Source organism: Puma concolor, chromosome B1 (assembly GCF_028749965.1).
Source record: "Puma concolor isolate L17-30 chromosome B1, mPumCon1.1.hap2, whole genome shotgun sequence".
In the NCBI taxonomy this organism is placed as follows: Eukaryota; Metazoa; Chordata; class Mammalia; order Carnivora; family Felidae; genus Puma; species Puma concolor.
Genome location: NC_141670.1, coordinates 124,504,845 through 124,521,637, shown reverse-complemented (window position 1 = coordinate 124,521,637; position 16,793 = coordinate 124,504,845). Strand labels below are relative to the sequence as shown.

Genomic DNA, 16,793 nt, shown 5'->3' with positions numbered 1-16,793 from the left:
TTTTATTTTTGAGAGAGAGCATGCAAGCAGGGGAGGGTCAGAGAGATAGGGAGAGAGAATTCCAAGCAGGCTCCACACTGACAGCAGCAAGCCTAACCTGGGACTCAAACTCACGAACTGTAAGATCATGACCTGAGCCAAAGTCAGACACTCAACTAAGAAGCCCAGGTGACCCTGTGCCTGACCCTTTCTAAGGAAAGCCATACCATATCTGATGATCATGCCTAATGGAGGTGGCAGTAACTGACCTGCCAATCAGATCTTCTTTGTTGGGCAATGGGAAATCACCTAAAGGCACTCAGAGTAAAGGCGGAAGAGAGAAGCCATGAGTAAGCAAAAGCCAGGAGTAGGCAGAAGCCATGAGTGGGTGGAAGCTAAGAGTACACAGAAGTGGTGCAGCAGAAAAAAGAGCAGCGAGAAGTGTGAGTCAAGAGTGGTGAGCACACGGAGCAGTCAGCAGCCATGCTGCCATGATGGCGGCACCCTGAACCAAGGAAAGCAGGCTTCTGCTGTCAAGGAGCCAGATGGGCGCCCTGGTGGTCAAAAATGCACCACTCCTGAGTGATCTTCCAGCTACTTAACAATGTCCTACTCCCTGTGGGATCGCATCATCCGGTGGTTTGATGAACACGTATATCTCAGTAAGAATGTGAAAAATCAGCCCACCTTCCCTCTGCTCTCCTTCCTCCTCATCAGCACCTCATTCATTCAGCTACCTCTGGAATTTAAGCTACCTCACCAGGGTTCTGCAATAAAGGAATATGCTCTGAGGATAACGATTTCTTCTTGGAAAAGGTTTCTATGCACGTGCAGAAATGAAAAGGCAAACAAAGCTCCAGAAGGGTTTCAAACCAATAAACCTCAGGAGCGTCTGTGGTTTTTTTCCACCACCAGCTCAGAGAGTCCTCTGTGTACCACCTGGCAAGCTTCAGTTTCTTCTCTCACAACCCACACAGAAAAGAAATGCAAAAATAGCATTAATAAGCCCCTAAGGTCTGGGACTCTTCTGCTTTGGCATATACAAGCACATTCCTTCCGACTGCTGGATGAGAAACAAAGAGACAGTCACATGGAATGTGCACCCACAGCCAGGCCAGATGGACCCCTTTGAGATTTATGAGACTGGGTCCTGATTCACCTACCCCTCCAGAAACCAGACCCTACTGGGGTGGAACTGGCAGCAGTTCTAGAGTAAAAAGGAGAGAAGCATTTCCCTACTTGAGAAAGGAGGTGGGATAGGACATTCTAAAGAAGATGAGGTACTGGGGGAGGGGTGGTCCTGAAGAGCAGGAGGTGCAGCTTTAAACAACAGCCACAGGAAGACCCAGCTGAAACCAAAGGCCGAAGGGAGACCTGCTCCTTAAACATTCACCAGAGACCCCCCCAAATATTACAGAGGAAAGCCACTCTGCAAACCCCCCAACGTCCATTTGTCTAAAGAACTGCAGCAGAGTCCAGAGAGAGAACTCAAAGGCGAAGAGACAAGAGCTCACTGGGGCCTGAGCGGTCTGGGGAGACGTAAGGTTGTGGGGACAGCGGAACTCGGGGTCTGGCCAACAGATGCAGGGTTAAAGAAAGACCAGCCGCATTAAAGGCATGTGGTTTCCCTTTTTTTTCTTGTCAAAGGTCATCGATGAGATTTAAGGATCCCTTCTTACAGATTAAAAATGGCCATGACCTGCTTTCGGAGAAGAGGAGGAGGAGAGGCCATCACCTTCCAGGTCTCCATCAAATCCTGCAGCCAGGCAGCTGGGGGGGCAGCCAGCTGTACCAAGTCCTATTCATTAGTGCCACTCACAGGCCAGAAATGCCCCCCCGGCGTGAGGGGCTGCCTCTCTGAACATGGAAACAAAGCTTTTTCAGAAATCCAGCATGTTCCCAGGCCACTGCCCAGATATTTTCACATGCATGTTCTGATGATGGAGTACGTACCCAGAAACAGCCCTAAGTATAAAGTTTAAACTGAAATATGTAACAGAGGCTCTGATCACGGTGACCCCAAAACTAAAGTGAAAAAGACGAAAGCAAAGTCTAGCCTAGTGGCACATAATCACTGTATTCGAGGGCTCCAGAGATACAACTCAGTTATTGAGTAAAGACCTTCCTGGGGATCACCTGAGAGGCGACAAGTACTGCGTTTGTCAGGGGTAGTCAGAATGAAGGCATAGTGACACCCCCAGGAGCGAGTCTAGAGGGGAGACAAGGAAGTAGTGTGTTGGACAGAAGTGTCTGCAGTGGGTATTATGGGAACACAACGGGGAGGGGCAGGTGATGTCAGCAAGTGTAGAGACAAAGTGACAGGGTCTGGCTCACCGAGGGGTCTACGTGTGAGTGGAACAGGTGGTGAGAGGAGACTAACAGGTCGATGAGGTGAGCAGAGGGAGGCCCAGGTCATTTGTGCACTTAGAAAGCTCACTCCTTGGGCAGCACGTGGGTGTTAAGGAGGCAGCTGGTAGGCTCTGTGGGGATCTGCACTACTGAGCACACTGTGTGCCCGGCATGGGGCTCCCTGGATTACTTCACCCTCACAATAAACCTAGGTAGGACCAGTGTCCATGGCAAGAAACAGACTCAGAGACGGAGTAACCTGCCAGCCCATCCAATTAAGAAAGTGGTAGGGCAGGGCGCGGAGCTCAGACTAACAGACCCCAGAGCAGTCTGTCTGCCTACCGCCATGATGCTCTACCATCTGAAAAAAGCATGCAGCAATGAGCAAGAAGATTCTTATTCTCAACGCGACTGTTTCTAAACAGTACACCTGTTTCTAAAATTTTAAGAAAAAGATGTAACGTGATATTAGAATGACGTTTTTACCCTAGATTTCCCTGATCACTATCTGAAGACCAACATGAATAGGAGACAAAGACCCGCCCCCCCCCCCCCCCCCCCCCGCCTCCCATATATAAAGTGGCTTAAGGGAGAAGAGAGTGAGAAATTCCCACTTCTCTAGAGAAAGTGGTTACTGTGCTGGGCAACACCTCTCCCCGGGAGCTTGCTTTTTACCTTAAACCTAGTGAGGAGTTTCAAGGGGACCACTGGGAGGGGCGGGGTGGGGGGTGTGCTCTGAGACACAGTGATTAGGGTCAGACTGCCCAGGAAGGAGCCTGTGGGCTTGGCTCTGACTCCCGCCCTGGAAATCTAGAGAGAGAGGAAGGCTTAGGACAGGCCAGTGCTGTTCTGGTGGCATTGGCCTCACCCCCAGATGAGTGTGTCCAGGGAGAGGCAGCTTGGGGTGAGAACAGGAAACCTGGGGGGAGAACAGGAAACCTCAAAAGGCAGAGTGCAGAGGAGCACTGGTTGAGGAAGATGGCCAGGTCTGAGCAGGGGAACCAGGCAGCCGCCAAGAATAGAGAAATCCACCAAACTCAAGGGAACCACTAGACAGAGGGACTCAGCAGGGAAGCCTCAAAAAGACCAAGATATCATCCCCTTCACCATCTGCCAGGTCCCAAGAGCAAAGCTCCACTCCCACTTCAGCTCTGGCAGGAAGTGGGCAGAGGAGCATCTGGTGAGCTGGGGAAGGGTGACAACAGGAAGCAGGGGGCAAAGGCCTCACCCCGCTCTCCTCCTTCAGGGGCTCAAGGCAGATGGGGCTGGGAGAGCAAGAACGTGTAACAGAGAGTTAGGTTCGGAGATTTGATTACCATCCAGCCCATCCGGGCTTGGGCTTGTGCCTCAAGAAGAGAGTAGAGCTATGGTATCTGAGAGTGAACACCAAAGTCACAGGATTGTTGACCCACCTGAATTTTCATTCCTGAGAAATCCCTCTGAAAAAGAGTTCACACAGATACACAAAAAGAAAACAGGTGTCAATATATTTCACGTGTTTGTTGAACATGCTGGTGACAACACATCAGCTCACATGCTAACTTTCCAGGTACTGAGAAAGAGCTGTCTGGTTTTCAGATTTTTGGCTACAACAGAGAACTTGAGAGGATTTCTTGGATAACACAGAGAGAGGCAGACAAATTTACTACGTTTCGGTCAATAAAATGCTATCTCCAAAGAAGTATTTTCAGCATCTCAGAAATGTCTCCTTAAAGTAGTTTTGAAGCCAAAGCAGGCATTTTTCTGTTCCAGTTATCTGGGGAACCACCTACACCTACTGCCTCCCTCTGGCTATGGAAACTTGACCGCCACTGCTATGAACTGCCTGAATCACTGAATCTCCTGGTCTCAGATTTTCCTTCCCAGGAAAATGGAGGCAGTTTTTCCAAGGTGAGTCTCGGAAAACAATCATGTCAATGACTATGACATGAAGTAACTGGAAGGTTCTAAAGGGAGACTTACAGTGAAACAGTGGTCAGGGGAAAGCCTCCAGGAAAAAGAATCCTTCTTGTCCATCCCGCAGGAAAGCCAGAGAGAAAAGCAGTCCAGGCCTGAGATGTTCTAATTCCCATTCCCCTACTAGCTCAGGACTGCCACCAACTTTCCCTCCAGGATGCTTGCTGCAGAGCCCAGGCAGGTTAGCACAATGGAGGGAGAGGGAGGACGGGGGGGGGGGGGGGGGGGCAGACTTCCAGTGTAACCTCTCTGGGCCTCAGCTTACCCACCTCTGAAAGCTCTCAAAGTTTAACCCTAGGGATCCACAGGTCATGGAAGTGAAAACAAAACCCCTTCATGAAGAGCTACTTTGTCCGGTGCAGTCTTTACAGTATGTAAGGGTCCTCTGAGTGTTCTCATTCATTTGCTCACCAATACGTTCTGGGCACATGTGGTGTAGGAGGCAAGCAGCCAGAATGGAGCATAAAAGGGCAAAGAAGGCAAGCTCCTGCCCGCAAGAGGTTTTCAGGTCCCACGAGCCCAGGCTGCACCCTCTGCCCGGCTGGCCAGCGCCTGTGCTGGGGGGACACAGGCAGCCACGGGGGCCTTGACTGAAGGCCAGGGATCGACACTTTCCTACTCCAAGAAGCTGAGTCTCTGCCTGGCCCTCGACAACTCTGCTGCAGCGCCCCCCTTGTGACCACTAGTGATGTATCCCTCCACCTCGCACCCCCACCTGAACACTAAGTGAGAAGCACACACCGGGAGCAAAATGGACAAGGAAAGGTACCCCTCATTTCTCCACGAAACGGGGCAATCATATAAAGATTCCTATTTTCATGCCAGAAATGAACGTGTATTTTCTTTCCCGACATCTAGAATTAATGGATTTATTGTTGTTTGTAACACTGTACCATTATCAAATCAGACAGAACCATAGGTAATTCTACTTGCTTTTATGCTGTAAGACCCGTCAACACTACATGCTTATGAGAGATCTGGGGCAACTTCAGACTTGTGTAACTGAACCCTACTGGTGTTACGATTTAAAAGAATGCTTGCTTCGTTCATTTGCTCATTCATTCTTTTATAAGCAATATTTTTTGAACACCAGCTCTATGCCAGTCAATGTTCTAGGTATTGGAGTGAAGCAGGAAACAAAAGTCTTTGCCCTCACAAAGCTGCTTTTTTAGTGGAGTGTGTGATCAACACACTTGCTGGCATGAAAGTGGTAAAACCTATAGAAATAGGTAGGAGAAAAATCCAGGGAAGAGGGAGAGTAGCTACTCTAAATAGGTCAGGAAGGCCTGTGGACAGAGATCAGAAAGTAAGGAACATGCCAAAGTGGAATTCTCGGGGACAGCATACCAGGTAGGGGACAGCAAGCGCAAAGGCCCTGGCTGGGGTGGGGGAGTTATGTTTGAGATTTTGGAGAAACAGCAATATGGTCAGTGGGGGCTACAGCGCAGCAGGGAAGGTCCCAGAAGTAAGGGGGGCACCATATATACGGCTCAGAGAGTGATGATATGCTCATTGGAAGGTTTGGAGCAAAGAAGTGATAGGATCTGACTTACATTTTTTTAAAATTAAGTACAGTTGACATAAAATATTAATTTCAGGTATACAACATAGTGATTCATCATCTATATACATTATGAAATAATCACCAAAACAGTCTAGTTACCATCTGTCATCATACAAAGTTATTACAATATTACTCACAATATTGCCCATGTTCTACTTTTCATCCCTGTAACTTATTTTACAATTGGAAGTCTGTGCATCTTACTCCCCTTCACCTATTTCACTCATTCTCTAACTTCTCCCCGCTCCCCCCACCTCTAACCACCAGTTTGTTCTATGTATTTGGGAGTCTGTTTTATTTTTTTAGGTTCCACACATAAGTGAAATCATATGGTATTTGTCTTTCTCTCTCTGACTTACTTCACTTAACATGATACCCTCTAGGTTCATCCATGTCACAAATGGTGAGATTTCATTTTCTTTTTTTTACAGTTCAGTAATGTTCCATTATATATAGACATACCACAATCTTATCCTATCTTTATCCTATCATCTATCAATGGACACCTAGGTCTAGCTTCCATATTCTTGATATTGTAAATAATATTGCAATGAACACAGGGGCATATATATCTTTTTAAATTAGTGTTTCTGTTTTCTTGGGATAAATACCCAGAAGTAGAATTGCTAGGTCATCTAGTATTTCTATTTTTTATTTGTTGAAGAAGCTTCATAGGTGTTTTCCACAGTGGCTGCATCAATTTACATTCCCAACAACAAGGCACGAGGGTTCCCTTTTCTCTACATCCTCACCAACACTTGTTATTTCTTGTCTTTTTGATACTAGCCATTCTATATTATATTTTAAAAGGATCACTCTGGATGCTTCATGGAGATGGACCTGGGATAGGAGTAGGGAGACAAGAGTAGAGGCAGGGAAATAACCGTGGATGTGGTAGCAGCTTAGATCAGGGTATAAAAGTGGAGGTGGAAAGAAGACATGAGATTCTCCATATATTCTCCAAGTAGAGCCAACACTGTTTGCTAATGGACTGAATGTGGTATGAGAAGAAAAGAAGGAAGAGTGTGAAGAATCACCCAAGCAAGTAGAAAGAGAAAGTTGTCATTTATTGCAATTGGGAAGAGCAGATTTGGGAAGGGGAATCAAGAGTGTTGTTTTGGATTAAGTTTCAGAAGCCCCTGGACATTTAAGTGGAGATGTTGGGTAAGCTATTGGCTATACAAGTCTGGAGTTCAGATGATGTCCAGATCAGAGATCTAAGTTTGGCAATCATCAGTGACAGATGGTGTTTGAAGTCCCACACTTGAAGGAGATCTCCTAGAGCCTGAGTGAAGACAGAGAAAGAGGTCTTGGGACCGAGCCTGGGGCACTCCAAAATTTAGAGGTCAGAGAGGTGAGCCAGAATTAGCAAAGTATGAGAAAGCATTGCCTATGAAGTAGAAAAACTGAAGTGTGGGATATCTTGGAAGCCAAGTAAGAAAACCATTTCTAGAAGGGGGAAATGATAAACCATGCCTTAGTACTTGCTCTACTGACAGGGTTTATGAATTCCTGGATGAGAAAATAATGTGCTCCAGGACCCAGTATGGGTCCAGTAAGAAAGTACTAGGTTCAACTAAGTCCCTAGGCTGGTTAATCAGAGATAAAGTGAAGGATATAGTCTATCTACAAAAACAAGAAACAGAAAAACAGCCTGATGCAATGACAAGTAGATGGATTAGAAATTGCTTGACTGATGATGCCCAAGGGCACATATAAGTGAATGAGTGTCAACCCCAAAGGAAATTTCCAGTAACATGTCATTGGGTTCTGTCTTGGCCTGCTCAACATAGAAGTGGCTTTTATCAGTGATAAGTAAACTTGACTGCAATCAGAACAATCTAGGAGGCTTGTGAAAATAGAGCACCCCAGTGTCTACCCCAGACCTACTAAATCAGAATTTCCCTGAGATGGCACTGGGGGGGGCAAGGACCTAAAGGAAAGCCTGAGTTAGAAGAAAGAATTGAGGGAGAAGCTTGATCCAAATGTACAGCTAAAACCAACATCAATGGAATGGGGAATGTGCTGGATGACAGCTGGGTAAATGTATTTGATTCTGAAAATCAGCCAGACATGAGGTGAACAGGGTAAACTTAGTTGGATCTGAGACCAACTTGGGACTCCCAGTGATCAACAGCAGGATCTCAAACTGCACTGACAACAGATGAGAAAAGGGACATAGTCCAGCCACACCTCCTATGCCCCCTAAAGCACCTTCTCAATGGTACAGGGGACACACTAGAGAGAGGTCAGGGGATCACAACCAAGATGGTGAAGGGACTCCTCACCCACAAAAAGAAGCAGGTATTTAGCTCAAAACGCATAAGGAACCAGGCCTCCACCTTGAATGCCTTAAGGGCCAACATGTAGAAGGACTTGCTCTGTGGGATCCAACAGAGTGGATCCATAATCAAGGAGTAAAAACTAGTAAGACATGATTCGACTTTTGTAGCAGGAAGGTCTTTCCAACAGTAAAAGTAACCCAAAGAGACAGAAGTGGTGAGTATTTTGGCACAGAAATTGCTAAATTTATATACACCCCAAATTAGCATATATTACAATGTTATATATTGTATAGTAGTGTGTGTGTGTGTGTGTGTGTGTATCTTTCCTAGACTGTAAATTCTCTGAGGAGTTATATCCTGAGTCCAGTACGAACCCAATCCCGTGCTATGTGCTCAATAAATGCTATCTGAAAAAGTAAGTTGATTATGGCTGGATGTTGCCAAGCCTATTATAGAGGTGATTCATGCTACATAATTGTTAATGTTCCTTCTAAACAGCAGATTCTATGATTTCTGAAAATCTGCACATAAACCAGTTTCCCCTGGAGACACAGTTATCCTTTGCACAGTCAATTTGGAATTCAGATAAAATGGATTATTTCATTATTATGTCTAATATTCAATGGTAATATTAGCCCTAGGTTTAAGGCTCAGCCTGGTATTATGTATGCACAAGGGGGTAATAATTTTTGTCACTAAAAATGTGTAAAAATGTGTAAAGCCTTGTCTGTTAAAGAAATCTCATCCTTCCAGTGGAAATCTGGTCCTTCTAGCTGGGACCGAACCAGTTTGGAGATTTACCAATTCTACATCCCTACTGGGGGGAGCTCACTGATTCATGGGCTGGTGTTTTCAGCAGGTGCGTGCTACCCACCACCCTTGGCCAACTGTGGTTCACCTCAAAATTTCATCCCATCAGAGGTGAGAAGTTAACCCAAGGTGTTTTGACAGAGAAGCTTTTGCAGTCACCAAGGTGATCAATGCAGATCATATCTTCCTTAAGAGACCTCCAAACAAAACCAATTCTTTGCTCCATAGATCAAAGCCTGAACTCTCCTAAAATTTGAGGCAGCTTCCAACGCCACCATTTTGCTCCTCCCCATGCTATAGTCATGCGTCCAAGGGAGGCAGCCCTATATACAAGGAGCATTTACTTTATACCAGGCACTTCTTGGGGGCCATCTCATTTAGTCCTCAAAACAAGCCTATGAGGTGGTTACTGTCTTCAATGCACAAATGAGGAAAGGACATCTCACAGAAGTTAACACAGTTGTCCAAAGTCACACCGATGGTAAATGGAGGAACCAGTATTTGAACTCTGGTCTGTTTAGCCTCAAAGCTGTGCTCTTATTCCACATAGGAACCAGAGCAATCTTAAAACAAAAGCCAGACACTTAAAAAAGAAAAAAGAAAAAAGAAAAAAGAAAAAAAAAAAAAAGCCAAATCAGGACACTCCCTTATCAAACTTCAGAATGCCCTGGTGACTTCCTCTCATCCAAACTTCTGCAGGACCTTGCCTGCTCTAACCTCTCTGCCTGCCCCTCTTGCCACATCTTCTTCTTGCCCTTGCTCTCTCCCTTCCAGTCCTACTGACCTCCTTCTTGTTCCCTGGAACCCCAAGTCCCTGACTCAGGACCACCACACCTGCTATTCGCTCTGCCTGGAATGCTATTCCCCCAGTACCCTGCAGACCCTGCCCACTTCCTTCGGGTCTCTGCTCCAATGCCACCTCCACAGGGACACCATTCCCAACCATCCTTTTCTAAAAGAGACCCCTTCTCTCACCACTCTCTAAAGATACCTTAGGTTTCTTGATAGCACTCACCAGTACTTGAACAAAGGCGGGTTTGGGGGGGGGGGAGGAGTAAAATGGGAATGGAGTCAGTGGGAGGGGGTTGTGGGAAGACAGGGTGGGAGGGAGGGGGTTGTGGGGACAGGAAGCTCAGCAGGAGGGGCAGCTTGGTAGTGTGGCCTGGCGACCACCCATTGAATCACCTTGGGTTCCACGGCCTCATGTTAGGCGTGCTCTGATGGTGGCAGTGCAGGGGCCTGCTTAGTGCTCACCCTGAATCCAGTGTCCTCAGGTAACCCAGAAGTAGGGGTGTGAAGGCTATGGGGAAGAACAAAGCCTGCAGACCACCATGGGCAAGACTGCAGCCCTACCTGTCCCTCCTTCCTGCTGGTCCACTTCCCCCCAGGTGGGTTTCTTCCCTATGTGCCCCCTTCCAACCCCACTGTACCTTCTTTGAGACCTTGATTTATTGTTCACCCCTCTTCTCGAATTTACTTCTTGGAAAATATATTTCCCCAGAGTCTGTCCGTGTCAGGCACAATTCAAGACGGTGAGGACATGTCATGAAAGGTCTGATGACAGGAGACAGGAAAGGATGAAGTGAGACAGACAGAATGTCACATGGACATGGGTGTGGGGAAACAGGTCCATAGTAGGGAGGCGAAAGGTCAGGTAGGTTCCATAGGAAGGTGATTTGAGCCGGACTTGGATCAGAGCTTGGTGATAGCTAGGCAAAGAGCACTCGGGGTCCCTTGAAACTCCTGAGGGGACAGTGTCTACATCAGGGCCAGTGAAGGCAGAGGCACAGATGCCATCAGGCAACAAAAAGGCCTCAGTGCTGGGGCAAGGGCCCAACGGGGATTGTATCAACTCTATGTTTTGCAGCAAGCTATGGAAAATCAGCTGGCTGGAGTAGAGAAGTGAAATTATCTGACATACATCTTCAAGAAGTCCCTTGAGGAATTAAGGAGACCAGTATGGGTCCATTGCAGTTCGAGAGACCTTGGTGGTCAGCATCGGGGTAGGTAGCACCCAAGGTGGCCAGCATCGTGGTAGGTAGCACCCAAGGTGGTAGGAAGAAGTCCTCAGCCAGTTAACTGCTTATTGTCAGGGCCCCACAAGAATGCAAGCTCCACAGCGCAGGGACTGCACGTCATTCACTGCTGTGTCCCCACGCCCAGGGGCCAGACATGTGGCCAAAGTTCACTAGAGAGGGTTGCTATGAGTCCTTTACCCTCTGCTACCTCCATTTATTCCCAGCTGGTGAAGTTCTGCTACATAGTAGCTGGCTGGCTGGCTGGCCAAGTAACTTCAGCTCTCCAGAGAAACTTTCCATTCACTGGTAGTGGCTTTGACAAAGAAGGGACTGCTATTTCAACCCTACCCAAAGGCTGCATCGCTCCCTTGCTCTGATATTTGTGTGACACTGCCAGCTTTAGAATTTTGTCATTTTATCAGAGAAGAGACATTTGGGGTAACTGATGAAACAAAAAGGTAATTATATTTCACAAAGTGGAAAAAAAACCTCCCAAATTACCAATGGTCTGTTTGTTGCCACAATAGACAATTAGTTCATTTAATGCCTTCCAACATCTTTTCAAATCAGATAGAAATGGACTCTTATTAAAGGAGAGTTATAAAAAGCTGTGTTATCTGGCATTAACCAATCAGAAGGCTTCAAAAGTAACATTTCTGAGATTCCACCAATACAAACTTACAAGCCTACAAGGGGACCAGGCAGAAGATATGTATTCAACATAAAAGTTTCTAGAGAGGAAATGTCTGTTCTGGGAACTTAATTTGTCTCCCTTCGTCACTGGCCTGCCTCAGAATGTTGCTGGAAGGTGGTTCACTTTCTGTAAAACATTTTACATTCTGTATAAGTAGTCTGCAAATAAACAAAGGATGGTTCACTTTCAAAACTCAGAATATGAGTTTTATTTGATGCGGTCTATCTGAACATTTTTTTTTTTTTTCCATTTTTTACTTATAGAAATTCCTACTGGCATCCGAGGGGCTTTTGATGGCTGGACTTTCTTAGTTTTTCCTCTCCTAATACACAGAACATCTCACAGAAACTCTTGGCTTCAGGCTGTGGTCAAGCTCAAAGGATGAAATACCAAAGAGATAACAGACTGGTCCTCTGGGAAAACTTAAGCTAAACTCTGTTTACAAGCTTTCACTGATCCATACACTCCCTCACTCTCACAAGGTGGGTGATAAAACGCTGCCAACGATTTCACTTCCAAAGAAGGAAGAAAAAAAGCTCACGTTAATTTCTGAATTCCAGTGCTTAGCCTCAGTAGAATTTGTAAAGAAACAATTAAAAGGTGCTGATGGGAAGTAAGGCAGAGGAGTGGACACAGAGAGGTCGGGTCATGAGAGTGTTGCTTAGAGCATAAACTGCCGAGAACATTGAGAACATTGTATCTTCACCGTAGCCTACAATATGCCACTCTGTACTTCCAGATATTTCCTTTTACTATATTGTATCTAAATTTCGAACATTACTAAATACTTTCAATCAGCAGACAAGTATTCACATTCTTATTAACGTTAAGTTTATCTGATATTCAAACATGAATTTTATACAGCTTCCTTCATACAACATGCTAATAACAGCTTATTACATAATGCTCACACTAAAAAGAAAAACCATCTTTTACGGCTTGAGTAATCTTCCAAAGGGTTAAAAGAGAAAGAGAGAAGGCTGCAGGTGGTTTAGTGGTATTTATAAGCATTACTGAAATTCTTGTGCCAGAGCGAGGAAACGTTCCACAAGAACGCACATCTCCTGCTAACTGATGTTATGCACATGTATTGTTACTTTTGTAATTATTTTGATAAGATGACTGATTTAGCCTTCATTTCTGAAGAGGCTTTGAAATATGACACTATCTTCTAAGAACACTTTCTTTCATTAAAGAACCACATTTCTTTATACTCTGCAGCTGTCAAAGAGGAAAGGAGACAACATGTAAGGCAAAGTGCAGCCTCTAACGACCAATATGTGTGCATTTTCATGATATTCAACTTACTTTTTCATTCCACGCCCACAGTCCAATTCCAAGAAATGCTATTCCCAAAAACTGAAAGAAAGAAAGAAAGATAGCGTTAAGTATAAGGGTAGATGCCATGTTTTTACTAACACAAATATAAATAAAGTTTTCAACCAATTCTTTTATCACCTTACCTGGCTGAGAAATAGCCTTGCCTAAAATCTGAGTAATAGCCTTTTATGGAAAAAGAAACACCATAATCACCTTGACTAAAGCTATTACAGCATTAAGAAGACTTGGGTAAAGAAAATGTGGTATACATTTGCAATGGAATATTATTCAACCTTAGACAGGAAGGAAATCTTGTCATTTGCAACAACCTGGAGGGCACCATGCAAAATAAAATAAGCCAGACAGAAAAGATAAATAGCACGCAATATCACTTACATGTGGAATCTAAATAAATAAGTTGAGAAGTGCCTGGGTGGCTCAGTTGGTTAAGTATCTGACTGTTGACTGCGGCTCACGTCATGACCTCACGGTTAGTGGGACTGAGCCCTGCATGAGGCTCTATGCTGACAGCAGGGAGCCTGCTAGGATTCTCTCTCCCCCTCTCCCACTTGCACTTGCTTGCACACTCTCTCTAAATAAGTAAATAAAACATTAAGAATAATAATTATAAATAAATAAGTTGAACCCATAGAAACAGTAAAAAAGTAGTGGCCAAGGGTGTAGTAAAGGGTGTAAGTTGTAAGATAAATAAGGTCTGAGGATCTAACGTAAGCATGGTGACTGTAGTCGGTAACACTAAAGTTGAACCTTGCTAAGAAAATGGAAATGATGTCCCACACACAGGAAGGTAACTACATGAGGTGATGGAAGCGTTAACTCAAGGCTAGGGAATTCTTTCCCAATGTACACTGAATCATCACATTGTACTCTCTAAATATCTTATAATTTTATTTGTCAATTATATCTCAAAGTGGGGAAAAAACTTCTCAAACATTTTTAAAAGACAGGGTGGGGACATGTCGGTGCTTAGAACTCACTGAAATTATGAAGAATAATAATTAGGCAGAACCTTGAGCAAAATCAGAGTCATTAATAATGTTTAATGCTGCCTTTTAGGGTAGGAGAGGAAACAGTACCTACCCCCGTCCGTCCAAGCCAAATGTTCACTAAAAAAAACGGACGACCAGGGACATGAATGTAAAAGAGCTGGCGACTCTGTCTATGCCGTCAGAATGGGCCAGGTCCCAGAGGGCATGCAGAAGCCCAGGATGCCCCTCAACATACTCTTTACCACGTCTTCAGAAAGTAACAAGAATCCTACCAGGTTCAATGTGACCCAAAGAAAAGTCCTGGATGCTTCCATTTTTCAGAAAGTTAAATGATTTACATTGCAGTTGAGAGGCCTTCCACAACTTGGCCTGCTCTCAACTCTGTGCCGTACGTGCACAGGCACCGGGAAGCACAAACCACACACCCCCAGCGCTGCCCGCCAGGGAGGGAGGGGGAGCAAATAGTAACAGAGGGATTTTCCATTTTAGTTAGTTGTCACTGTATTCCCTCTGCTCTAAGATACACATTCTCCCCCTCACATTTTAACATGTCTGAAATTGGTACAGGTCTTGAAATCAGTGGCATCCCAGTTTTTTCCCCTCTTGATTTTACCTAACTAAAATAGGTCTTTTTTTTTTTTAATTAATCAAATTAAAAATTTTTTTAATGTTTTCATTATTTATTTTTGAGAGAGAGACAGAGCATGAGCGGGGGGAGGGGCAGAGAGAGGGAGACATAGAAGCTGAAGCAGGCTCCAAGCTCTGAGCTGTCAGCACAGAGCCCGACGCGGGGCTCAAACTCACGAACTGTGAGATCATGACCTGAGCCGAAGTCAGACGCTTAAACCAATTGAGCCACCCAGGCGTCCCAGCAGCATGTCTTGTAATCAGGGTGTCACATGTTTGAGGACACATTGTACAGGGCCGTCTGCCCACTAAGAGCTCGGCAGTCAGAACTGGGTGTAACGGAGCATGAGGGAAAACACATCTTATTCCTCATCTTCATTATCAATAGCAACTCTGAGTGAATTTCCTTCCCAAACACTGAAGTGAAAAGAGAGTGGGCAGGTTAATGAGCAGTTTCAATCGGATGACAGCAGCACACTCTGTTTATTTTACTAACATCTTGATTAAGTTAAATGTCAGGAAAGCTGTCCACCGAGAGGGTGCGCAGAGAAGACAAGAGTGAGTGAGGGTGGTTATTCTTTGCAGTTTAGGGGAAATCTGAGAGCTGTCCACCTGGCGAGGTCATCATTCGCAGCAGGGAAGCGTGGGGGTTGCTGACGCTTTGAGGGCATCGGCTAATGGATCCAAGAGGGGCTGGGGAAAAACAGAAGGAGCAGAGGGGAAACGCAGGACTGCAAAAACAGACGGCTGACTGCCCTGAAAATCTGGTTGTGTTTTTAGAAGAACTTCCCAAATCTCCCGCCAATTATCTGATTCTGCAGTGAGACAGCATGTAATACCTTCTGAGCCTCCATGCGCAAAAGCTTCAGCAAGTCCTTGATTTGGCAAAAACTGAGGACCCCTTTCTTTCGTTCTTATAGGTTTGAAAAGGGTTTAGAAAGAGCTGTTGTTCTGAACCTCCCAAAAGAAAACTAAGGTCCCCTCTACGGCCCTGGTTGGAGTGCTATGTCGCTTTATGTTTTTGATGGAAAACAACAAATGTACCAGTCCCCAAAATGACTCAAAGATACCTGGGACTCTGTAGTACCAAAATAAGGCAATTCAGCACGCTACTTTCCTATTTATAGGTCCTAGGCACAACAGGGTAACAAGTGATGACTGCATACACAGCATCCCATCAGACCTAGAAATCACAGAGTGCTTGACTTCACACCTATTGATGTGAAACTCGTCCCGGTGAAATGCATGCCCTACACTAAAGCTCTTCTTGGACAAATGTTCAATCATCTTCCTGATGTGGCATTTAATCGCAGTTACTGTAAGCAACGGGTGGGATGTCGTGGCAGAGAACATCACGGTCAGCTGTTCCTCTGGGGTGGACATGTTACTGCTGAGGGCCCTGCTACTCACTGACATTCATTTCTTATTACTTGCCAGGCACTGTGCTTACTGCTTTGTATGTAGTGTCTCTTTAAGCTTCACAGCAATTTTATTTTGGAATAGGCACTGTTACTAACCCCCTTTTAAGAGAAAAATGGGGCTTACAGAGTTGCATTTGCTTAGAAGCACACAGCTTGAACCGAGAGGAGATTAACGCCAATGTAGTATATGTTCTCACCAGTCCTGATAAATTCCCATTTTCCTCCCTGGGACAGGAAGTAGAGGCCTTTGGGCTAGAATTACATGTGAGATGAGGAGGACATCGTACACTCTTGCCGCCAGCAGGCAAACGGGAGTTGAAGAGGTAAAACAATGACAACATGGCCTTCACATAAGAACCGGCCATAGAACAGAAATTCCCAGGCTGGAGTCAGCAACGGGAGTGATGTAGAACAGAGAAACTCAGTGGCGGGTCAACATTCTCCTCTTTGCATCAAGTTCTCCTCTTGCACTTTGAAAACCCATTTTCCTTCCCGGATCATAGAAACAGACTGGAAACCAATGATCTTCCACAAAGGAGAGAGAGAGAGAAAACTCAGAATTTAAAGAAGACTCACAACTTCCTTTACAATCCTGCTCTAATACTTTCTGCTCTGACTCTCCAAACAAGGTTTAAGAATTTTCAGAAAGAAAAACCAAAAAACAAAAAACCACTGAATGGGAGGTCAAGGAAAGCACTCACTACCTAAGCGAGCAGAATGGGGCCGGGGCCTCAACTGCACATACCTTCAGCACTACATC

The 16,793-nt window shown here is 45.3% G+C and overlaps 1 protein-coding gene across 2 annotated transcripts in view; it reads right to left on the bottom strand.

Annotated features, from left to right (window-relative positions):
* TSPAN5 (tetraspanin 5) overlaps positions 1-16,793 on the bottom strand; it is a 175,721-nt gene that overhangs the window by 20,147 nt on the left and 138,781 nt on the right. For both annotated transcript variants that reach the window (XM_086704527.1, XM_025922083.2), the window contains exon 2: positions 12,964-13,014. In XM_086704527.1, coding sequence (XP_086560653.1) covers positions 12,964-13,014 — 51 coding nt within the window. The remainder of the gene's footprint in view (positions 1-12,963; positions 13,015-16,793) is intronic.